The sequence below is a fragment of the Colias eurytheme genome, chromosome 20 (genome assembly GCF_061535395.1).
Source record: "Colias eurytheme isolate Ceu_HAF_F1 chromosome 20, ilColEury1 Martin Lab GWU primary, whole genome shotgun sequence".
NCBI lineage: Eukaryota > Metazoa > Arthropoda > Insecta > Lepidoptera > Pieridae > Colias > Colias eurytheme.
This window is the reverse complement of record NC_142999.1, coordinates 5,145,428-5,169,871: the sequence shown is the minus strand read 5'-3', so window position 1 is coordinate 5,169,871 and position 24,444 is coordinate 5,145,428. Positions and strand designations below refer to the sequence as shown.

The window sequence follows — 24,444 nt, the reverse complement described above, 5'->3', positions numbered from 1 at the left end:
AATTAAGTTATTTCATAACACATTGGCAATTGAAATGTATTGTATTAAATGGGTAGTGATATGGCAATTCAAAGTTTTATTTGTATTTTCAGCGGTATGCGGACTTATGCTTGGTGCAAGGCTAGGCTTCTTAGAGAGATGCATGTCGGGTCGTGCGGCGACGCTGGCGGCTGCGGTGAAAGCTCACTTTAGGGCTCAAAGGGACTCCTACTACGGTGCACCGTTATGGAAGTTTGCACCTACCACGCTCTACAAAACGTTCGTGAGGAGCGAGGAAACAATTCACACGTGAGTTTCCAATCGTTTCTTGTACTAGCAACTCATAAATTATAGTTTCATTTTAAATAACTACATATTATGCCTTAACTTTATTTTAATAAAACCTAAGTAAGTAAATAGACACAGGTAACTTATAAAATGTAGAGTCGATATTGTTTGTACTCAGAATAATAAATCTCAAACAAAGGACCCAAAAACACATCTAACATACGGCATTGCTTATGGCAGGATAGTATCGGAATTAATGGAGGAAGCGAAGTCAAGGACTCACGGCGCGGCGCAGGATGACGGCATGCAAGAGATCTTCCTCAAGATACTCGCGAACCCCGAACTAGACACAAGGGACAAAAAAGCCGCCGTCATCGATTTTATCACAGCTGGCATTGAAACCGTGAGTGCACTATTGTCTAGGATCTTTATGTACGTACTTATAAACCTACTAGTCTGAGATCGCTGAATGGATAAACGTTTTTTCGGTTGAATAGATTTGATTAAGTTTTTACTGGCTCTTTTATTTGAATCTTGGGATTCGTATTGAAGTTAACAGGGTCGTTCATAAGGATAATAGGACTTGTTTTTTAGAATTTGCCTACTATATTTTTTAATTTCATGGTCAATTGGTCCCAATATCGAAGTATGCTGATATCTTATTACTTATTTAAATTAATTCAAATTACACAAACTAACTTGTTTACTTGTATTAACTATCTAAAATATAGGTACAAAAAATGTTGTTTTTGTATCGAAATAAAAAATTAAATAATTGTATTTTCCAGCTTGCGAACAGTTTGATATTTCTGCTATATCTACTGAGTGGAAGACCGGACTGGCAACTAAAAATAAAATCTGAGCTGCCATCTTGTGGTGATTTAACTATAGAAGAATTAGCATTAGCGCCATCTCTGAAAGCTGCGGCAAATGAAGCGTTCCGAGTGTTACCCACTGTACCGTTTTTGGCCAGACTTCTGGAGCAACCTGTGAATATTGACGGCCATAGAATACCAGCTGGGGTAAGATTTAAACTATTAGTTTTTACTTTACCTATTTTAGTAGGAGAAATTGTGAAAAGAAAAACGAATACCGCCTTAACTTGACTGAAAATGCTTGATAATTTAGTATACATTATGTAATTAAAGGTAGGATAATAAATAAATAAATAAAATAAATAAATATTATAGGACATTATTACACAAATCGACCTAGTCCCACAGTAAGCTCAATTAAGGCTTGTGTTGTGGGTACTAGGCGACGATAAATATAATATTTTATAAATACATATATAGATAGTAACACCCAGACCCAAGAACAAATAATTGAGTTCATCACACAAATATTTGCCCTGACCGGGGATCGAACCCGGGACCGTCGGCTCAGTAGGCAGTTACTTTACCACTGCGCCAACCGCGTCGTCGATAATGTATACTAAATTAATTTAAAAAAGACGTGTGGCACTCGGGGACTGCCGCGGTAAAGCTATTGCATAGCATGCCTTCAAGCCACACCGTGTCCGTCGGAGTGGGGAGCGTGAGGTTTATTCGTTACGGAATTTCTGAATTCGGTCCCCGCGCTCAAGGCCCGCGATAGAAGCTATGCAATAGCCTAAAAATGTACGTTATTTGCAGACATTCGTCCTCGCACACACGGTGACCGCGTGCCGGCGGGAAGAGAACTTCTGGCGCGCGAGCGAGTACCTCCCGGAGCGGTGGATCGACGTGCGCGAGCCGCACGCCGCGTCGCTCGTCGCTCCGTTCGGCCGCGGCAAGCGCATGTGCCCCGGGAAGAGATTCGTTGAGCTCGAGCTGCATTTGTTAGTAGCTAAGGTACAGTTAACCAGCTTTATTAATAATCTAGTAAGCTAGCTTTATGAGATATTTTATTATGAACTTAGCATCATTTTATCCTTTAGCATTATTTTATTTAATGCACAAAAAGAAAAATAGAGAACTGTGTTAGAGTAGGTTTTTTTCAGTTTTTTCACGTCCATAAATCAGTCGTTCAAAGGGGAAATCACTTTTTCACGCTGATACATTTCTTATTTGTAAAATAACGGAAATCAGTTGTGTTGCCATATCTTTTTTCATATGGAACATAATAGAATCACGATTCTATTTTATGAATTAAAACGTTATTTTGCTAACAAATAAACATGTTTTGTTGTTTGCAGATTCTACAAAATTGGCGGGTGGAGTACGAAGGTGAAATAGATGTCCAGTTTGACTTCCTTCTATCACCAAAGTCCCCAGTCTCCCTAAGACTAGTCGAATGGTAAACAATCACATTCCACTACGTTGCCTAAGTTTGTACTGATAATAATTAAGTGATAGTTTTACAAATTATTGTATCATTCTAAGACTTGGTATTAACTATATTACTATTGCTGGTTCTAAAACAGTAATTATATGTGTAAAATAACTTTGGAGATGGAGTTCGTTATGCTGAAAGCGTTTATATAGCATGTAGATAGGTATGTAATAAGTCTTCAATCTTGATCGCTTCATGCTTTGTGTATAATATTTCTACCCGCAAGAAATGCTAGGATTATCTTACGAAAATACATCTCCAAAGTTATTCCTTAATAAATTTTTACTTTATAAAAGGTCAAGACGAGAAATTTCTGGTCAGTACTTGAGACGACTACCTGTTAAATAGTTTTAGCCGACAAGTTCCGATACTTTTGTATGTTACAATGAAAATATATTTATCGAGGCCAATGAATTTATGTCTGTTATATTAAGTTATAGTAGTATGAAAACCAGTGAAAATATTTTAAGAATTGCTGAAAGTTGAGGATACAAAATGTTGGTCTGAGTTTTGTATGATATTTTAAGATTTAACGATTTTGACTCTGGATGATTTGACCTGTTTTTTATTCCTAAGGTTAAATTGAAACATCTTTGGATTGTAATGATTGTAATATATTATCAACGTAATTTCAACCGCATCGACATTTTAAGAGAAAAGTAAAAATTAACCTAAATGACAATGTATTTTCGGAGTACTGTGATATTTGTAAATAAGTAACTTTAGTAATTAAAAACAGGTTTAAGACGGATGACAGTGACAATATTGTGAAGATACTTCATGGGCGAGGTTTCTCAGTAGGTACGATGCCATCAAAGGTTGCCATGATGAAACTCGGAAGAATAGAAAGACTAAGTGATACAGGGTATTGGCACAGTCTGCTCAAATCGTATACTTTTCTATTATCTATTCAACTTTATAGATTAAGTACACTAACTAGCGTTTAAGATTTACAACTACACAACGTAGTAAAATATGGCTGTGTTAATATCAAAAATTATATTTATATAATTAACCGTGAATACCTCTATAAGCACTGTACTGCGACATCAGAAAATGCATTTATGATTTGTCAAGTTAAATTGAGCAGTGAATCAAACACGTAGTTTTAAGAATTTAGGATACACCTATTCCACCTTACATTATTGTATTAATAATTTAATGTGCAGCTTCGATATGTAAACCAAACATTATAGAAGTGGCCATTTCCTAAGTAAGTATAATTTATTTTTGTTCGCCTATTATCGACATTCATGTTATACAAACTTGTTAGATTTTTATGTACCTTGTGTTTAAATGCTAAATATTGTTACGGATAAAAATATGGTTATTTAAATCCATATTTAATCTAATGTACTCAATGGGTTATACTGAAAATAATGAGAAAAAGTTATAAGCTTGCTTGGTTGTTTTATTTCTATCCATACAAATTGATATTTGCATTCAAATGCTTTATAAACATAAGTATTTCTTTTATATATTCAATAAACAAATTATAAATTATAATCCGTACAATTTAAAAATTTCAACATCAATCTCTATGGTTTATTGTACCTACCACACTACCTACCTACTGTTTTATTAGTTTAATCAATTTCAATGAATTACTTAATCAGTAAGTTTAAGCTGTTAATCCTCATAAAAAGTATCTACAGTAGTCACCTACCAACAAAATTAATTGCAATTTTAATTGAAACCTAACGTTTTAAAATGAATATAACTGATCTATTGAATAAAACGGAGACAGAAGTCGATAGAGTAGATACTCATCAACCTGAAACCGTTGATTTGGCATGAAAACCGTATATTTTCTATGAAATACCCACTATGGTATTAAATATCTGGACCTATATTTAATACCATAGTCGGTCCCTATCCGTGAAAAGTTTAGCAAAAATGTATTATTATTTGACTAATCCTGTTTAAATACGACGCGGCGATATATATATAGTAACTTGGTACCTAAGTATACATATAATAATATGAAGCTTAGTAGAAATACTTGTTTATATTTTTTATAATTCTTGATCTAGTTAGTTAAATGTTAAAAAGGCAAAGTAGCTTTTGAATCGATTTTTTGAAGGTGATCGAGCAAAAAAAAAAAGACCTGTTAACATTTTATTGCTCGGAGCAATTAACAAGCCTGGAGAAGTAACAATTAATTGAACGTTTCTTATATAGTGGCTCTCTTTTATTCAATACCCTAATTAATGCGATAGAAAGAGACAACACACTGTTATCTGCTTGGCATTCAAATCCACATGTAGCCACTTTTTGTTCTAAAAAGGTAGTGCTTGCCTTTACTTTATCGAATACTAAAATATCGATAAATAAAAAAATTAAGTTATAAAATTGCTTGAAGATAATTTAAGATTCGTTTAATTTTGAATTATGGATAGGTAATTTCAAATTTTAAGATTCGTTTAATTTGGAATTATTCATTTACGATGCGTATTGACTGCCTTGCATTGTATGGTAGTGGTATTTATAAAAAAATATTATTAGGTATTTCGGTTTAGGTTGTTTTTATGGTTTCGTAAAAAGGTACGTATTTTTTCCTGTTTTCATAGATTCATTCATAGAATTATACGGAACCCTTCGTGCGCGAATCTGACTTCCACCTAGTTGATCTTTTTACAAATCAATAGTCGTATCCTACTAATATTATAAAAGCAAAAATATATAAGAATGGACATATTTTGATACTCTTTCACGTAAAAACTACTGAATGAGTTTTTATGGAACTTTACAATTATATAGTTTAAACATCAGAATAACATATAAGCTACAATTTACCACAGGAAAATAACTCATTCCCACAGGAAAAAATTGGTACAAGTTTAAAATAAATTGCTTCAAATAAAACAAATAAACATTTATTTTTTTAACAACATTTTATTTCGATACTTAATTACCAAATTACAATATTTATTATTTAAAATAGATGCCACCTTAAACTTGTGGCACAGCATCTCTGCAAAGCACTTTACTTTTCTTCCCGTCTGATTCGAAATGATTTGAATAGGTAAGGCCGAGAATGTTTTGAAGGCTTCCAATTTTTCCTGTGCTATAGCTTTAACTCAAACATCTTTTAATTGTTCTCAAGCCGGAAACCTGCAAATAACAATAAAATCCATACTTAAATACCTTTTTTTTCTCCTAACCTAAAGCAGTCATTATCAATGAAGTACTTCGTTCCTACTCAAGTATCGATAATTGCACAACACTATGGAAGTTATATTTTGCATTTTTTCTAAAAACTAAGCTGATTATGATTTCATTTCAATGATTACGGTTAGATAAAACATAGATGATTAAGAAAATAAGGTAAATTAACTTATTTATCATACAATTAACAAAAAAATTGATCAAAACACTAACCTGTGAAATGACAAATTTCTATCTTCGTCCGATTTCACATTACTACGGCTTTTACAGCCGTAAGCAACACAAGCCATGTTATCTTTAGTCAATTGTCTTTTCATAAAATAACAAATTAAACTAAAACACTCGTTTTTCACTTCAAAAATAATAATTAAAATCACCATGCGTCCGTGACCAGACTGGTCACTGAAACAAATTGACATGGGCACATGTCATTTCAAACTGTCGAACTGACATATATCTGTCCTCTTTTTTCGCATGACATTTTGCCATAAGCCAAAAAGGCCAAGCTAGTGCTATATTGTTCAATTAATTGTTACTTCTCCAGGCTTGATAATTGCTCCGAGTTTTATTGAATTATTAACTTGCCATAAAAAAATATCGATCTGTCAATAAACACGAACGTCAACCAAGCGAGTAGCAAATAGCAAATTATTATCTGTGGTTTGTTATGTACACAAAGTGTCTTATTTATTCAGTATCTCGCGGTAGTCGTTTTGGTTAGATAAGAAAACTGATAACTGTATGTCAACAATTAATATAAATGTTAGGAAAACTGTGACCTTTTTATTAGTGGTTACACAACTATTGAACTTACATAATTTTTTTTACATAAAAAGTGAAATAGTAAAGATGAAGTTTTGTGCTAATTTAGCTTTTATGTTCACTGAAGGAGCTACAGTTTTAGAACGATATGCATTAGCAAAAGAGGCAGGTTTTAAAGCTGTGGAGACCGGATTTCCTTTTGGCCATAGTATAGAGCAGGTAAAACAAGCCAAGGAAAATGCTGGCATTGAACAAGTTCTAATAAATCTAAAGACAGGTAGGATTCTATTATCAACTTTCTGTATTGAATTGAATTCTTTTATCTTTTATAATAAGACTAATGAAACGAATTTCTTATTCTTATTTTAATATAGGAGATGTGAGCAAAGGCGAACTAGGTGTTACTGCAGTGCCCGGAAAAGAAAATGAATTTAAGGAAAACTTAAAGGAAACCATCAACTATGCCAAAGCACTTGGTGTAAGAAAAGTACATATAATGGCTGGAAAGATAGATGCTGTTACAGCAAAGAACTGGGAAGTGTTTGAGAGCAATTTATTATATGCTGCAGGTGAACTGAAGAAATATAATTTATTGGGTCTAATTGAGCCCATAAATCAGCATACTGTACCAAAATACTTCCTTAGCGATTATACAAAAGGTAAATAATTATTAAAATCAAATTTAACAGCAAAAAGGTTTTTGTAATAATATACCAGAAAGAGTTTTTAAACAAACACTTTTTTTTACAGCTGTAGAAATTATTAAAAGAATTGGAAGTGAGAACTTAAAGCTTCAGCTAGACATATTCCACTTGCAACACATTTGCGGAGATATGTCCTACAATATAAAGAATCTCATGCCATATGTTGGACACGTACAGGTATAATAAACAAATTTCTAGAAATAATATAACCTACATTTGGGTCAAAATATAGATACTTAAAAATGAAGACAAAGCAACTAGCTGATACAAAGAGTCTTAATTTCAACAAAAAATAGATTATTTTGCTTTCTTGAGTTTTCCAGAACAAATAGTGTAAAGATGTGACCATATAATTATAATGTATTATTTGCTATTGGTTCCATTTAGTTGTTCCTTGTGTTTGAAACGAGCATAATGTATAATTTAAAAAGTTAAATTAAATGCCACACTATTATTCAAATACTTATTTCAACTAACCAACCAACCTAATTACAGATTGCACAAGTTCCAAGTAGAAATGAACCAGATGTTCCAGGAGAAATCAACTACGAGTACATTCTCAAACATTTAGAAAGCAATGGCTACAATGATTGGATCGCCTTGGAATACAAGCCTGCAGGAAACACTAAGGAAGGCCTTAAATGGATCAGTAAATTTGGCTACTCTCTGTGATATATTATGATAACTCCATATACACGAATATTTACACTTTGTTACGAATAAAGTTTTTATAAGTTAATATAATTGTGTTTTTATTAATATGGCAAGTAAGTAAATGAAAGCAGAAATTCATAGTCAAAATATAATTTTCAAAATTATCAATTAATTGATTCTGATAATTTTATGATATTTAAAATAGAGGTGGTCATGTGTTATTTTGAAATTGCTGTACCCAATAATGTCTTTTTACAGAGTCCAGTGATAGTCTCTCCTTACTTGAATGTCGTAGTAACTGAAATTAATATGAAAAATTAATTACCTCCCGAATATATTGTATGTTATATAATTTGAAAAAAGGATTCAATTTGTCACTAAAGTTAAATCTAAAAATAAGTTTTGTTGTCTTATTTTCCAGCTATAAGGGCTCTTTCAATTTATGCGTTTCGTATCGGACCGCTACAGTGCCGAAGCGGTGCGTTTGTCGTACGACGCACGGCCGGTCGTTTGTTTTCATACAAAATGCACGGTGCGGCAACAGCGCGGCGTCCGTACTGCGAACGCTCGACAGCAGGACGGCAACGTCGCAAGTCCCATAGGGATGTCGGAAATGCAATAAAGTATCGGTATGATTTGACAGAGAATATTCGTGCTCTAAAAATTAATTTTTTGGTCTAATCTAATTCAATCATCTTACATTTCTACGGGTACTCAAGTACAGAAATACGCGCGTTTTGAGGTTATATGTAATATATAAGTATGTCGTGGTAATAATACGATGTTTTTCAACAAGAGCACTAACAGTAATGTTTCTTCGTCAGAGTCCATGGCTTAACTAGTGTCAAATAAATTTAAAACAGCACTAGCATACAAACGCACGGCAGATACGCTTTCAATTTAAGCGTTTGGTAACGGACTGCTACCGTACTGCAACGGCACGGCAGCGGGTTATAACTAGCGGCACGGAAAACGTGCGGCAGCGGTCCGATACGAAACGTATAAATTGAAAGAGCCCTAAGTGATTTTCAATCTAAATATTGATCTCTTACAAACTATTTACAATATTATGTTAAATCATTACAAATAACTTTTAACCCAAAATCAATAAGTTAGTTAAACAGATATAAACAATTTTACCTTAGAAATAAGATCCTTTGCTCCCTCTGGTACATAAGAAGGGTAAGTCATGTCTAAAGCTAATATCCGAGCATATGTTTTGTCCTGTCCTTCACTCTCAAATGGAGGCTTTCCTACCAGGAATTCATACAATAAAACACCAATGCACCAGTGGTCAACAGAAACATCATAAACTTCATGTTTTATCATTTCTGGTGGCAAATAGTCAAGTGTACCGCACATTGTCTTTCTCCTAGAAAAGTACAAAAGGGCTTATATCATATTCTAGTTCTTAGTTAAACAATCATTCTTGAATAATAAATATAGTATACAATTTGAGTAATAAAACTTTTGATTAGTTAAATTTTGAAGGTAAAGATGACTTACTTTTCTGAGGGGGCATGGACAGACCAGCCAAAATCAGCTAATTTAAGGTCACCATTGAAGGAAACCAGAATATTCTCAGGTTTAATATCCCTGTGGATAACATGATGCTGATGACAATATTCCACTGCATCTGCTACCTATAAAAATAACATTTTATTGTACATGCTACAAAGAGCAAAGATTATCATTGAATACCCAAATTTTAAGGATATTTATGTGCAAGTATTATAAAAATCTGTTCCGTGATTATCACTAGATAGAGTAAAAAACATTCATTCTTTCTTAAAATACACTATACAATTTTATTAAAATATGACAACTACTAAAACAAGTTTAGCTCTGTTGTTGACTGTTGTGGTTATCTACCTAAAAGTAGTAATATGAAAAAAGTAATTATCTTGTTCTGAATGCACATTTATTGCATTGTGTATGTTTCAATGTGTATATAGGAGTGGTGATCAAGAAAGTTGCTGATAGAAACAGGATGTGTATATAGAAAATGACAAATTTGATTGTTTTCTTACAAAGCAAGATAGATTTCAATCACGGCTGCCTCACAATTAATATTTGGAGACATTAAACATATTCCGAATTTTCCCATGAAGGATAAATTAATAAAATGGGACAAAAAACTAGTTAATAATCGGCCAAAGACACATACCTGATAAATATAACGAGCAGCCTTATGCTCAGGGAATCTTCCTTTTGGTGAATTTGTAAGATGTTTATAAAGTTCACCACCTGCCGCAAACTCAATCACTAAATAAATACGTCTTTCATCATGGAACCATGTCAGTAATCGTAGAATATTTGGATGCCTAGAAGTTATGATATAATGTTTAATTTTATGTACCTTGTGAGTATATATCAGCAATATAGTTAACAAGCTTTCCACGCGCTGTTTCGCCCGCGCAGTCAAAGAAAAACCCGCATAGTTCCCGTTCCCGTGGGATTTCCGGGATAAAACCTATCCTATTTCCCGGGGTAGTAGCCTATGTCCTTTCTCGGGTATCAAAATATCTCTATACCAAATTTCATGCAAATTGGTTCAGTAGTTAAGGCGTGATTGAGTAACAGACAGACAGAGTTACTTTCGCATTTACAATATTAGTATGGATTATAGTTAATTATTGATAGAAGTAGAAACTTACTTTAAGTGTGATTGAATCTCTATCTCTCGCATAACTTGTCTTTCACATTTTGAATTCATAATTTGCGATTTAAACAAAGCTTTAATAGCGACTAATAAGCCCGTTTTCTTTTCGCGTGCTACATGAACGTGTCCAAATTTTCCTTGTCCAAGAGCTGAACCCAGTTCAAAGTCTCTAGGTGACCATTTGTATCTAAAATAAAGATGTTGTTACATATTTTAACAACAAAATGTAGCAATGGACCGAAGCTCATATTGATCTCATTTATACTTACGGTTTTCCATAAGCTTCGTGATTAATTATTCTTGTTTCAAGTTCTTTTACTTCTTTAATCTCAGTTTCCATCATTATTTTAAGGTGTAGCACGCTCTATAACAAGGATATTTCACTAATTACACATAAATAAAAATTTGTTTTCAACTCTAAAACTGAGCTGTGACCGTTACAGCTTGACAAACAAAACAAATTCAAATTCATACGTCAAATTCAATACGGCTAATGATGTCATGCTAATGTCAAATTGTCAAATGTCAATTCTGCTTTTGGATTGCCAGTTGCAATAAACAGTTGATTATTTAAATAGAAGCAAACAGATGCAGATGATTTCCTTAATAATTAAAAATTTGGTTTTAAAGGAGACTGTGTGATTACACATTCGTCACGAGTCTATCAAATACAGACTATTCATATTTTGACAGTGAGGCATTACTGATTTCCATAGAGAAAAAAAAATTGACGGTCGCCAGAAAAATTTCCCGCCAAATAGGCTTTATGGTCCAGTCATAATATAATAATTATTAAAAAAAAATAAGATTGAAGCTACAAAATTTCCCGTCCAGTTGAAAATAGGTATGTTTAGTTAATAAAAAGTTTAATAAAATAATTAAAATTAAATCATTCCGGTACAGTTTGGAAAAAATTACTTACAGTCATAGGGAAAAAGTGGGTGCATGGCGATTTCCACGGAAGTGGTAGGTAAGTTTGATGAGGTTTTATTTTAGCTTTCAATAGGTGGAGCCTAGGCAGGTTTTTTAATTTTTAATTTTTTTTAACAATAAACCTATTTTATTTAGATGAAGTTGCCGAGAAGTTATTTGTAAAAGAAATAAAATATTTTTAAATGTACTAATCTATAGACAACATACAGGCATGGAGATGGAGCTAGAAATATAGAAGCTAATATATTATGTTTAGTAAAGTAAATAGTAGAAATGAGTACCTATCGAAAGAAAGAAGAATAGCAAAAACAATGAGTTAATATAAAATTCACTCATGGGATAGTGTCTGAATACGTTCTCCGTTTACCCACTTACTAAAAACGCCATTTAAAAATTGTAAACGCTGCTACTTCCGTTGTTTGAAAAGTTATATAAAACAGAACAATTTCGCAGTTAATACATATTCATTATCGCAGCCTTGAAAATAGAGGAGGGTCGAGCCCTCGTGATTCGTTGGGGTGGGTTATGGCTAGGCGCACCATCGATTTGCCGCATCATAGGTACATACTTAAGAGGCCTTCATAATATTATCTACTACGTATATTTTATTAATAAATCGCACATAAATACACATAGATATACAGATATAAAATTTTTTGTTATATGAAATAGCAGCATAAAGTAGTTAAAAATATGCAGGTTACTAAATAGTTAGTTACTAAATACTTAATACTGTAATCAAAGAGTGTTTGTATGTATGTCTGGTTGCCACGTGCAGTAACCGTAACCTGAAAAAGTAAAACAACAACTGTAATTAATATCATATTTATTATGTACGTATTAGTGTAATTGTATCACTTTTACGTGCAAGTGTTAACCCCATAGAAATCTAAAGAAGAAAATAACAAGACACGTTAACCCGCTCTAGCTGAAGAAAATATAACATTTAAAAATCCCTTTCCTATTCAGCGCAAAGTTACATAAATGTTACCCTAGTCAGGATTCTCACCCTCCGTCGAGTGTTTTCACGACAGACACCACTCAAAGACGCGGTAAGCATGCTCTTTTAATTTATATTAAGTACGTACTTTTTAAAGGGTAGGTGTTAATTCTAAAACGTTAAAGACTTCCCTTGGAGAGGTAATTACGTGGAAATATTAAACTTGTACCTAAAACTTATGGGAATTTCTGAATGCTTAAGATTTTTTGTTGCGTATTATGTTATCTAAGTATTTATAAACCGCCGTTTTAATGAGTTATATATATTGAAAGCTTATGGTCTAAGATCCGAATAGAAGTCGAAATGCAATGGCGTGATAATAGAATGAGACCAATTTTATAATAAATTTAGTGTATTAAAAAATGTATTAAAAATGGGTTGACTGGGAAAATCCTGATGATATTGAAATAATAAGTAAACAATGGCTAAATATCATAATCTGAGGTAAATATATTTTAAATCTGCATTGATAGAGGTCGTTGAAATCGCTACATTTGCTATGATTTTAAAATTAAAATTTTCTCAACGCTCCTAACCAATGAGGCATAATACGTTAAAGGCGTACGTTTCAACGCGTTACAATAACACGCTCTATCGCCCTCCATCATCCATGTAGATCGTAGAGTAGAGCGCGTCCACCGACGAGAGATACGGCGCAGTGCAATGAACACAGTTTCCTACAACCCCCGACAGCCCTGCGAGGCGGGAATTGGGAAATGAAGGAAAACGCGCGCAGGGTGCCCGGCTTTCATTCCGTCACAGACCGCGCGGCCGCGCGCCGCTCAATCGATACCGCTTCCATTATATTATCCAGATAACATTCATTGCATTACGTTATCTTAAAATATAATCGTCACCTAATATGCATGCCGGTTCACGGGGTTATAGTGGACGGATTATGTACTGACGTAGTATTTATGAGTGTGACGCAGAATCGCTTACGAGGGACTGGGTAAGTAACACATAGGTAATTATTGGCACGTTATGACCCAGTTATTGTTGCCATTCCTTATTATATTATGTATATCGTAATTGTTTTAGCTTTATTTAATTTAAAACACGTAATAAATTTACTCGTTTATTATCTTACCTTTTTGTGAAAATAATTAATACGGTTTTAAAGTGGAATGATTTTGATTCGAAATCGTGATCGAATCCGAGTTAATAGCTGTCTAATGGCTGCTTTGATTTTAAAGCCTTAATAATTGAATGATGATGTTAAGTTTAATTATATGATCACCTATTTAAAAGTGTTTGGATTTATTGAAAGTCTTCTATCGTATATCATGGCAACATTTAATATTTCAAATTCGAAGAGAGTAAAGATACTGGCACCCTAACGGATCAATCCCTCACCCCAAGTTAACGTTAATGAAATATAATAAATTTCGTTATATTGTAAGATGCTGCGTTCTTGTTAGGTTAAGTGTGAGATAAATTAAATTGCTGAGAAATGAAAAGTTCGTAAAAACTCGACTTCACAAGACATCATCATCTAGATGTACGTTGTTAACGTTATCATGTAGATTTTCGCCATTTCATAGGGTATAAAAACATTCTTAACTGTGAAAATTACTGGTGTTGTTTTATGAAAGTAAATGAAAACGATGGAATGACATAAACAGACATTTAATTTATTACGCATACACATTTATTTTCACTTTTCGACACTGATATTTCAAGAAACTGGTTTCAGAATGTAGTATATAAATAGGAAAAGTTAATGTGTAATTGGTAAGAGTTATTCACGTACGTGTTTTGAACGTGGAAAGCTGTTTTCTGTTATTACGAGCTTGACTTGGCGGGATTATAGAAAAGCTGAATGAGTGACCATCAGCTTTGGCAGTTATTAGAAACAATCGTATTGACCATGTATTGACTGGTTAAATAAACCAGTAATCAGAATATTTTGAATAAACTTAATACATTTACATCTGTATTATCACTGTTAAACTGAGCAAAAAATTTGAAGGATAATATAATTAATAATAAGATACTACTATGTAAATTGTGATATTGATTACGATCTAAAAAAATAATAAACCACCTTTTTATTTAATATTTACAACCGTAATATACTAAAAGCTTCTAAGCAATAATTTATTACTTATTATGAATATTTTTGTCACATAAAAGTGATTAATCAGAAGCCATTGTTTACGGTAGAATATTGTTGATTTATGGTCATAATAACACGCAATAAAGTAGATGGTACATACGGTAGGGTGGTAGGGTCACTTTCACTAGGCAGCTCGACTCACGCCTCAATCATCTGATATTTCTCAATAACTATGTTCATCTTGCACAATAATTACTCGATTGCTGCCAGATTTATAATTCTGACTATGTGAGTAATTATTAAAATAACTGTGAATTTGTACATATATTGTATTGGTTATGAATTATGATTGATTACTTTCACCACGTATTAAACATTCAAATGCAAGTTTTAACTTAAAAACGTTATGGAAAAAAAGCATTTTTTTATAAATTGCAAAAGTATTAAAATAATACGTAACTAGGTACTTACCTACTACTTATTCGTGAAGAAATAAAGATCCCGCCTGGGGCAACAAGTGGTACCTAATACAAAATATTTTATGTATTTTTTTCCAAGGACTTTTTAACATTCTGCTTTTATTGGTAGTTTTTTTTTTAATTAAATGCGAAGATAGGAATATAATAACAAATCTTAGTTGTTTCAGGCGCATTTATTTAATGAACGCGCTAGTCATTTAATCAAATAGAAGATTCACTCACATGATTGCGACATATGTTTTAACTGACTTTATTCCGGATACTAAAGAACATTTTTCATTCGTAGCAAAATATTGGTTTAATGTTTACTCAATCATACGACGCTGGTGTATTGCCAAGTCCTAAGTCTTGCCTAGGGCTTCTCCAGGATAAAAAAGGATCAACCGTTTATAGTCATACAAATGAAGCCGCAAACTCAGAAGAAAGAAAAAGGTCAAATGGCTGTGTCATTATTTATTCTACATACGTCTTAGGTCCCTCGGGACGCCTCAAGTCTCTTCCAACGGAATACATTAATATTAAATGCTAAATTTCCGTCACGTTGTCTTTCTTAAACTCAAGGTTTTCTGAATTTGAAAAGAACTTGTAAAGACTGTTCTGTTGTAAGAATGCATTTAAAAATGGTTTTGTTTAATTTGTGTTTTATTTTAACGTTTTTCTTAATATGAATAACGCATTCAGTAAGAGTGATAACTGATAAGTTATGAAAACTTGATGGTGATGGTGATACTGAATTGAATGACGATAATTATGATAGTATAAAATAAATAATGGGAGATATAATTGTAACGTTGGTGTTAGTGTTAGGCGGTAATATTGCTGAGTTCAAATTCTTCTAATATCAGCTTCATTATAAGCGCGACTTCGTGCTGTCGAAGCACACTCAACTCCCACGAATAAAATCAATTTTGCGTGAATATTTGATAATGCGTCATGAGATTTTTAAGCTATCGTTTACCGTTATATTAAATTAACTAATTGTTGTGCAAAAACGTCGGAATTTCCTCATAATATAGAGCAAACAAATGAAGCGTGTCGTGTCAATCGATACTAGCCGTTACTGCAACGACTAGTGGGTCATGCTTAACAAACAATAGCTTAGGATTTGATATACCCAGATTGAATAACACGCAGTTAATATTATGATAACACTGATTGGATATGCCTATACAATATACATCTATACCACAACTCAAACTCAAAACTCAAACTCAAACATTTATTTATTCAATTAGACTTCTTCCAGAAGCACTTTTGAATCGTCATTACATTCTTTAAATTTACCACCGATTCGGAAAGCAGTATCTATGGAGAAGAACCGGCAAGAAACTCCATAGTTGCTCTTTTAAAGTCATGTCCATATACAATATAATTTTACATTACATGTTACTTACATCTAACTACATATTATATATTATCATAATATGCCAAAGAACTGTCCTGTTATTCTTACGCGACAACCCTCCATGGATTTTCATCTTCCATATATTCCTTAATGCTGTAGTAGGCTCTCTGAACTAATACATTTTTTAAATAAGTTTTAAATTTAACACTACTAAACTCTTTAATACTATGAGGAATTCTATTGTAAAAACGTATACCTTGGCCCATAAATGAATTTTTAACTTTAGCTAACCTATAAAATGGCATTTCAATTTTATTTCTATTCCTTGTGCCATAACAGTGTCTATCTCCTACTTTTGTGTGTAAGTCCGCGTTTTTGTGTACATGTAAAACATTATTAAATATATACTGTGATGGTACAGTGAGGATACCAATATTCTTAAAGAGATCTCTTAGTGAGTCCCGAGCACGTAAATTATATATAGAGCGTATGGCTCTTTTCTGTAATATAAATATAGTTTCTATATCTGCAGCCCTGCCCCATAGTAGAATTCCATAGGACATAATGCTATGAAAGTAACTAAAATAAACCAATCTAGCCGTATCTTCATCGGTGAGATGCCTTATTCTTCGAACTGCATATGCAGCTGAGCTGAGCTTAGCAGCGGTGGTGGCAACATGGGTCCCCCATTGTAGCTTCTCATCTAGTGTCAAACCAAGAAAAACAGTAGACTCGACAGGGTATAATACCTCCCCGTTTAAAATGATATCCCTTTTGACCTTTTTTACATTTGGAAGGATAAACTCTACACAATTTGTTTTTTTTGCATTCAATAATAAATTATTAGCATTAAACCAATTAGATATGCGTAAAAGAGCAGAGTTTACTTCGTCAACATTTGTGTCATATCTATCCACATTAAATATTAATGAGGTATCATCTGCAAACAGTACTATTTCACACATATCCTGCAAATAATAAGGTAGGTCATTAATATACACTAAGAACAAAAACGGTCCTAAGATAGATCCCTGCGGAACACCAATGTTAATCGGCGCACCGCAAGATTTCTCTCCATTAACAACAACGGTCTGTACCCTGTTCTGAAGATATGAAGCTATGAGGTCCTGAGATAAACCTTTGATACCATAAAAATTTAGTTTCCGTAATAGAGTGGAATGTTCTACACAGTCGAAAGCCTTAGAAAGGTCGCAGAATATCCCCAAAGCATTCTTTGAATTTTCCCATGCTTTATATATATGTGACAAAAGAGCTATTCCAGCATCAGTGGTAGAACGCCCCCTTGTAAAACCAAACTGTTTGGCGTGCAGTAAACCATTTGAAACAAAATGACTACATAATTGGTTTAAAATCAATTTCTCGAAGACTTTGCTCAAAGTTGGTAAAATAGAAATAGGCCTATAGTTATTACAGTCTTCTTGGTCACCGCTTTTGAATAAAGGAATAACTTTACTAAACTTTAATAAATCAGGGAATATACCACAGTCACAACATTGATTAAATATAAACGCTAAATGGTTGGCAATGTTTTCTATAATATTATTTACTAAATTCACAGACATTCCCCAGAGATCACATGTTTTTTTTAAGTTTAATGTTTTAAAAGTTTTAACAATTTCATCTGCAGTCACATGTCGCAATTCAAATAATACATTACACTCCGCAACATGGTCCCTCAAATAGGACTCCGCAAGCACTGATGATGAATTTAATTTTTTAGTAATACTAACAGGGACACTACTAAAGAAATCTTCAAAAGCAAGCGCAACATCAGCACTTTTGTCAATGACCCTGCCAGCATTTACAAGTTTTATGGTACTATTTGTCCGGCTTTTGCCCATTTCACCATTAATAATTGTCCAAACTGTTTTAACTTTGTTATCAGAGTTGCGTATTTTATCTCTGACATATAGACACTTGGCAGTGAAACAAACTTTTTTAAAAGTTTTTGAATAATTTCTAACATAATTATGGAATGACAAGTCTTTGTTATATTGCTTCATGCCATATAACTCTTATAGAATGTTCCTGCATCTGTGTATACTAGGTGTTGCCCATTGACTAAATGGTAAATCCTTGGTGATACTTAAAGATTTAACTTTAAATATTTCTTTAAACTCATTATGAACTAAATTAAAAAGATTTGTAAACATTTCACAAGGATTATTATAAAAGGATTGATCATTCAGGTTAGGCAGTTTATTATTAATATTATCACTAAATTTATCAATGCCTTTTTTAGTTATAGGCCTAACATTAATTCTTTTAAACTTAGGTATGCAATCCCATTCCAAAACTACTTTCTGGCCACAGTGATCTGAAGTCAGTATATTGAGGATATTTTTTTCTAGACAGTTGCAATCACAGTATATATTATCAATACAAGTTGCAGAAGTAGGTGTAATTCGTGTGGGTTCATCAAAAACTTTATACAGATTAAATGAGTGAAACAAATTAACTATTCGTGTTGCCGTCTGTGTGTGTGAAAGTAAATCAATATTAAAATCACCACATACTATTACCTTCTTTTTACTCCTGCCTAAACGCTGTAATGTTTCTTCCATGACTGTCTCAAACATATTATAGTCACTGGAAGGAGGTCTGTATACGCAAACAATAATATAACGCTCAAGCTCAACACAGGACAGTTCAATGGTGCGTTCTACAGAAAGACTTACAATGTCAGTTCGAAACGATACGATATTTGATTTCTCCTTTGATGACATTAAAACTATGAATACAAGGTTTTGTCCAGACATTGAAAAACTCTCGGTGTAAGTAGCTAAGTAAATTACCATTTCAAGTTTTATTGCAGCGCCGACGGTGCTTATGGGTATGAAATGTTTACTTAATTAAAAAGTTAATCGAAAAGCAAATTATTCGTTTTTGTAACGTGATTAATATATAATTTCATGATGTTTTTCAGTTAAATATTAGTCAAAAACCCCTTTGATACTGAATATTTATAAGAGAAAATAGGTGTTATTTATTTTATTTTATTTTATTTTTACATACATAGATTCCTTACAGCTATTTGTATTACAATATTTATAATTAACTTTAACAAAACAATACGCCAATAAAAAGGAATACCAATAATAAGACAATTAATGTGACAGTAGTTTTACATTAATTATAACTAACAATGATAAAGTGGAAAAAATTATTATTATTTTTTTTTTATGCGACACGTAGTGGGTTTGGATTAACTTACGTAGTACGACTGAAGCCACCTACGGCAAGATCAATAAAATACGTGATGACGTACTGGAGAATCAAAGCGAAGCGAGTTTCCTAGGTCAGGGAAAATAGTGGTGATAATTTATCAGATTTCTGTTCGGAATAATTTTAAGATATGAATATATTCACACATATTGAAACGGCTCAATGCTTTCACGTCCTGATATGATCTAAAGTGTAAAGTGTTTAATTGAGTAATTTTTAATTTGACTTACTTGAATTATTAGTTTGTTTTTAAGGTATCAAACAATTAATAATTGTTACTTAACATGTTTATACAATAAATCTAGTTCTAAGTACCACCGTGAAGATGAGGATTCTAAAATAATTTCATTGCGTCAGTCCGGAGATTGCATCTGGTGCTTCAGACTTCGCTTTTCAGTTAATTATTATTGTATATACATTTATTTCCTATTTCTATGTAAAACTATTTATAATATAAGTTTAAACACATGTATATTGCATATCACCAATGTACACAGTACATTCTACTATAAGTAGAGATAACCTCATAACGGTACACTATACAATTAATATCCCTGTCCCTTAAAAGATGAGAGATAGTGTACCGTTATCACAGGCTGTGGAAGTGAAATATAATTCTCTTCTCGGTAAATACTGCGGTCTAAATAGTGTTGCCCGTCGGCTGACCCCACGCGGTTGAAACAATAGAAATGTTCCGTTTCTGAAATTAAATTTGGAAGTAAAATACTGTTTCATTTTAGTATTATAGATTATTACAAAATTATTTAGAGCAGAGGTTGGGACACCATATTGTAAAACGAATTTATAGATCAATGGAAAGAGTTTGCATCGACATAACTCTGTTAATATTTTGAAGCTGTTAGATAACTTTAAATTTATATTGTTCTATGAACATAATGAGTAAAAATTTACGCACTACTTATTGTAATACGGAAAATACTAATTAATGGGCCTAACCAAAAGGCTCATATTGATTTTCTTGATTTGCTCTTACAATATGAGTAGGTAACGACATATTTTTATGTCGACTTGTAAAACAAACAATTTTAATAAATCAACGTAACCGTTTATGACCGCTGAATCTGATAGTTATTATTATTAATTACCACAGAAAGCAATAGTGAACTATAAAATTGTTATATAACAAAAAGCTCGCAAAGACAATAAATAATAATGTATAATTTTCACGCTGTAATTTAATACCCACACGGATAAACAATAACTACAATTTCACTTTCATTTTATTTCATAATCATTGTGGTCTATCAAATTTCTTATTGGCACTTTTTCTTTACAGATATACCTCGATGTTTGTATGAATATAAGGAAGCATATTGAAGATAACGGAATCAAAATGGCCGCTCCAGCTTCATGTATGAGCACTGAAAAAGGTTGCGTTATGTTTGACTGCCTTGTTCATCTGTGGGAATGGTAAGTTTTATGGTTTAATCGTTTTTCTCAGCTTCGTGGAAGTTTAAGGGTGGTTTATATGTTAAATTAATACTTAATCCAGATTATAAGCCCTAAATATTAAAATGCTTTAATTTTTCCAGTAGTTTTCAAGCTTGAGCATTACAAATATCGATATCGATAAATTTTAAATAGATTTCAATTTTAATTTTATGATTCGGAATATTGATGACGACAAAGGTACACTTCTCTCTCTTCTTGTATTACTTCGTGAGTTCGTATCTGACTTAGGACAAGGAATAGCTTGATTGTCAGCTTTCTCTAGAGGTAAATATTCTCAAAACATTCTAAAAGGATGTACATTAAAAATTTCAAAAACGTATTTTAGGCTATTAAAGATGCGAGAAGTAGTTATGTAATATTTTCTTACACTGAGAAACGTTGAACAACCTGCATAGGTTTCATCTAAAATTCTAATGCATAGTTACCAAGTCCCTTTGAAAAAGAGACGCTACGCTCTGTTTATACTAGCATAAATTCAGTTATGTTCCTCGTCCAGGCTTTGCGGTTATTGTGGTTTCATACTAACTGAGAGCAAGGTACTTCAAATATGAGCTTCATTGTTGTTTACCGCCCTTGTCGCTTTCGTGTTAAGGATCAGAATACAAATTTCCGTGTGTTTAATCAGCCCCGCCATTCCCGTGTGACGTCACGATGCCGGGAACTATCGCCTGCACAAAGGGTTATTCAACGTGCCTTGTCTCTAGTATCATTTAATTTAACACCTGTTTGCTCATAACGTAAAGAGGTGAATGGACAAAGAATTCGTGGGAACTAAGTAAATGTTTACTTTGACAAACACTGGCGTGCGTTTCTAACCCAGAATGCTTTTAAAGATTAAATGGATTGCGGGGGATTATATGGAGCTTAAATTAAGACATTTGTGGTAAAGACGCTTAACACCCTTAGTAAATGTTTCGGTGTTTTAAAAAAAAAAACTTAAACTAAGGAGCAAGGGTTAATTAATACAAGAAGACTTATAAAAAAATGTGGTGTCAGAACTAGGAAATCCTCTTTCTATTCTTCAATTTTGTTTATCTTAGTTATATTATTTTGTCAATTATTATTAAACGTAGGAGTATATAACGGTTCTCTGATCCTCACAATGACAGCACAAGCCCATGTATCCTTTATTCAAACAGAACGCGTACGCTTCAGGCATTTCCTATACTCTCGACAAAAGCATTGTAGTTTGTACTTTATGGTAAACGAGAGTCCCAGCCTTATCTTGCAGTTTATGTCGCTATTCGTTCGTACGTACACATAGGATATATGTACACAGTACAGCCAGGATTTCCACATTCTTACATTGAAATAGAAACTTGGAATTCAGTAGATATTCGCTCTTGTTCCGAAGAAATGCTTTTACATTTAGTAGGATTTTTCTTACGTAGCCCGGAATGTTTAATTTCAAGACTATTTTTATTTGTACTGCAAAAGGTTAAAGCAAAGCTCCGTTCTTTTTGATAAAGGCAATTTATGTTTACAGTTATACAGTAGTAAACTGCTCAGAAGAAATGTTGTTAATGGATTACATTATCTTATCTTAATAGTAACTGAGTAAATACACCCTGTATTTGCAATTGAGTTTTGCGAACGATAGTAAAAGATATCCTTGGATAAGTTGTTGTATTTACTATATGACTCAAAATATGAGAAATAAATATATGTATTTTTTTTAGAACAAATTATCTAACTACACACAAAATTGCAACAGGTAAAAGAGAAATTTACAATTTGTAAAAAAAAGGTTATTTTATATGAATATTCTTTCTTTGCCGTTTTTGACTTCGCTATCAATCAAATGCTGAAATATTCACGATTTGCGTCTAAATTCTAAAGTTAGATCAATGTTTTGGCATCGCAGACACTAGCTTTTCTTCATAGTTACAGTTTTCTCTTAGCTATGATTTCAACGACGATAACCATTATGATTTAATTTTAAATTTAGTAAACGGTTATAAAATATTATTTAGTACATCATAGAGACAATCACGGCTGCTTTGTGGATACGTACCTACTCCAAGCGTGAAAGTTCAATTTAGGTCATAATAAAATAAGACTTCAATAAAAAATTAATAAGTTTTAAATTTGGAGTTACTTTTTGTAATTTCTGCTATTAGAATGTTTATTAATAGGTACATGGTTAATTATAAAAGCACTTAAATTAGACTTGGAATCGCGTCAACTTTTCTGGTATTTAGGTGACATCATTGTCTTGTCAGTATAATATTTTGTTAAAATGTGAATAAACTTTATTTGGAATGTTGTTTTTATGATTTAGAGATCTCGACTTAAGTGGGTAGAAATGTGTTGCATTCGAATTTAAAGTTCGGGTAGGTATTCGGGTAGGCAGGTACCTACTACAAACATTGTATTAATTTTTCGAAAGGTAGACCATAATTTCTGCGTTATTATTTTATTAAATATAAATGAAACGTGAAGTTTCTTGGCATTTCGTAAATAAAATTTAATAGGGTTTAAAAAAATTTGAAGCCTCCTCATATTCAACCTTGCCAAAACATTGGTAGGTATCTATTTTATATTACACACATTGTGAATAGATTCACAAGTCAAAAATCTGTTAAATCAATTCATACACAATACCGCTATAAAGCGTATGACGAATCGATGACGAATGATTCATGATAGCCCTCTATGTCATGTTCTGATGTTAACGATCCAAGTAGGGTCATTACTATTCTACGTTGCAAGAACTAAAGAGGTCAACTGTCTCTTTGATTTCCAGCATTAAACCATTCGAAGCACGCGGTCACATCTGGTTATTGTCAGCTTGACGTTCACTTTATTAGCTCTACAACTTTACTAGCGTTGAGGGACTAGTCACTAGGACAAATTATTGCACGCCTCATAAGCGAAGCGTTGAGGTGGGTACTACTGTCACTTCGCGCAAAACATCTGATTTTTCAAACTTAAAATGTCTTTATGTATCATACATTGCACTTGTAAGATAATACATACACACACATATTAAGAAAAAACACTATTTTTAACGTTCATGATATTTTTGATGTCATTTTTGTTATTTAAACTAGTTAAAAAAACAGTTTAAAAAAGTTCTGTCTTGGACGTCCGTGTGTCTGTATGTGCGGATCCTTTTTCTTGTTAACACGATAGCGACCGAAATACTTTACTAATCGAGTCTTTTTTTTTCTCTTACGCTTGAGTATGCTCAGGAATAGAACCCTTTCATTTTTCAGGGTCTGATTCGATGTGGTTTAATTGTTATTAAATAAACAAAAATAATAATTAATAAATATTTATTAAAAAAAAATTATGAGGCGTGCACTTTTGGATTTTCCAAATTATATTATATAGTGCTAATGCTACATTTAAAAACTTCTTAAACTCATTCAGGGTA

General features: G+C 32.7%; 4 protein-coding genes across 5 annotated transcripts in view; 3 read left to right on the top strand and 1 right to left on the bottom strand.

Annotated features, from left to right (window-relative positions):
• shd (cytochrome P450 family 24 subfamily A member shade) overlaps positions 1 to 3,057 on the top strand; it is a 28,968-nt gene extending 25,911 nt beyond the window's left edge. For both annotated transcript variants that reach the window (XM_090113540.1, XM_090113541.1), the window contains 5 exons: positions 93 to 288; positions 508 to 670; positions 1,056 to 1,289; positions 1,902 to 2,099; positions 2,444 to 3,057. In XM_090113540.1, the coding sequence (XP_089969666.1) occupies positions 93 to 288; positions 508 to 670; positions 1,056 to 1,289; positions 1,902 to 2,099; positions 2,444 to 2,548 (896 nt within the window). In that variant the 3' untranslated portion in view covers positions 2,549 to 3,057. The remainder of the gene's footprint in view (positions 1 to 92; positions 289 to 507; positions 671 to 1,055; positions 1,290 to 1,901; positions 2,100 to 2,443) is intronic.
• A 3,319-nt stretch (positions 3,058 to 6,376) lies between these two features.
• Gip (hydroxypyruvate isomerase-like protein Gip) lies at positions 6,377 to 7,958 on the top strand. Its single transcript, XM_090113932.1, has 4 exons — positions 6,377 to 6,787; positions 6,885 to 7,169; positions 7,261 to 7,391; positions 7,710 to 7,958. The coding sequence occupies exons 1-4, from the start codon at positions 6,490 to 6,492 to the stop codon at positions 7,884 to 7,886; spliced, it is 891 nt and encodes a 296-aa protein (XP_089970058.1). The 5' UTR covers positions 6,377 to 6,489; the 3' UTR covers positions 7,887 to 7,958.
• Positions 7,959 to 8,008: 50 nt separating this feature from the next.
• Positions 8,009 to 10,991, bottom strand: aurB (aurora kinase B). The gene is made up of 6 exons (XM_090113825.1): positions 10,800 to 10,991; positions 10,526 to 10,717; positions 10,036 to 10,192; positions 9,375 to 9,511; positions 9,009 to 9,240; positions 8,009 to 8,166 (listed from the first exon to the last, which is right to left on the bottom strand). The coding sequence occupies exons 1-6, from the start codon at positions 10,871 to 10,873 to the stop codon at positions 8,080 to 8,082; spliced, it is 879 nt and encodes a 292-aa protein (XP_089969951.1). The 5' UTR covers positions 10,874 to 10,991; the 3' UTR covers positions 8,009 to 8,079.
• A 2,239-nt stretch (positions 10,992 to 13,230) lies between these two features.
• Positions 13,231 to 24,444, top strand: part of kmr (pleckstrin homology domain-containing family A member kramer) — a 47,902-nt gene continuing 36,688 nt past the window's right edge. Inside the window, exons 1-2 of the mRNA XM_090114034.1 lie at positions 13,231 to 13,415; positions 20,890 to 21,023. Coding sequence (XP_089970160.1) covers positions 20,908 to 21,023 — 116 coding nt within the window. The 5' untranslated portion in view covers positions 13,231 to 13,415; positions 20,890 to 20,907. The remainder of the gene's footprint in view (positions 13,416 to 20,889; positions 21,024 to 24,444) is intronic.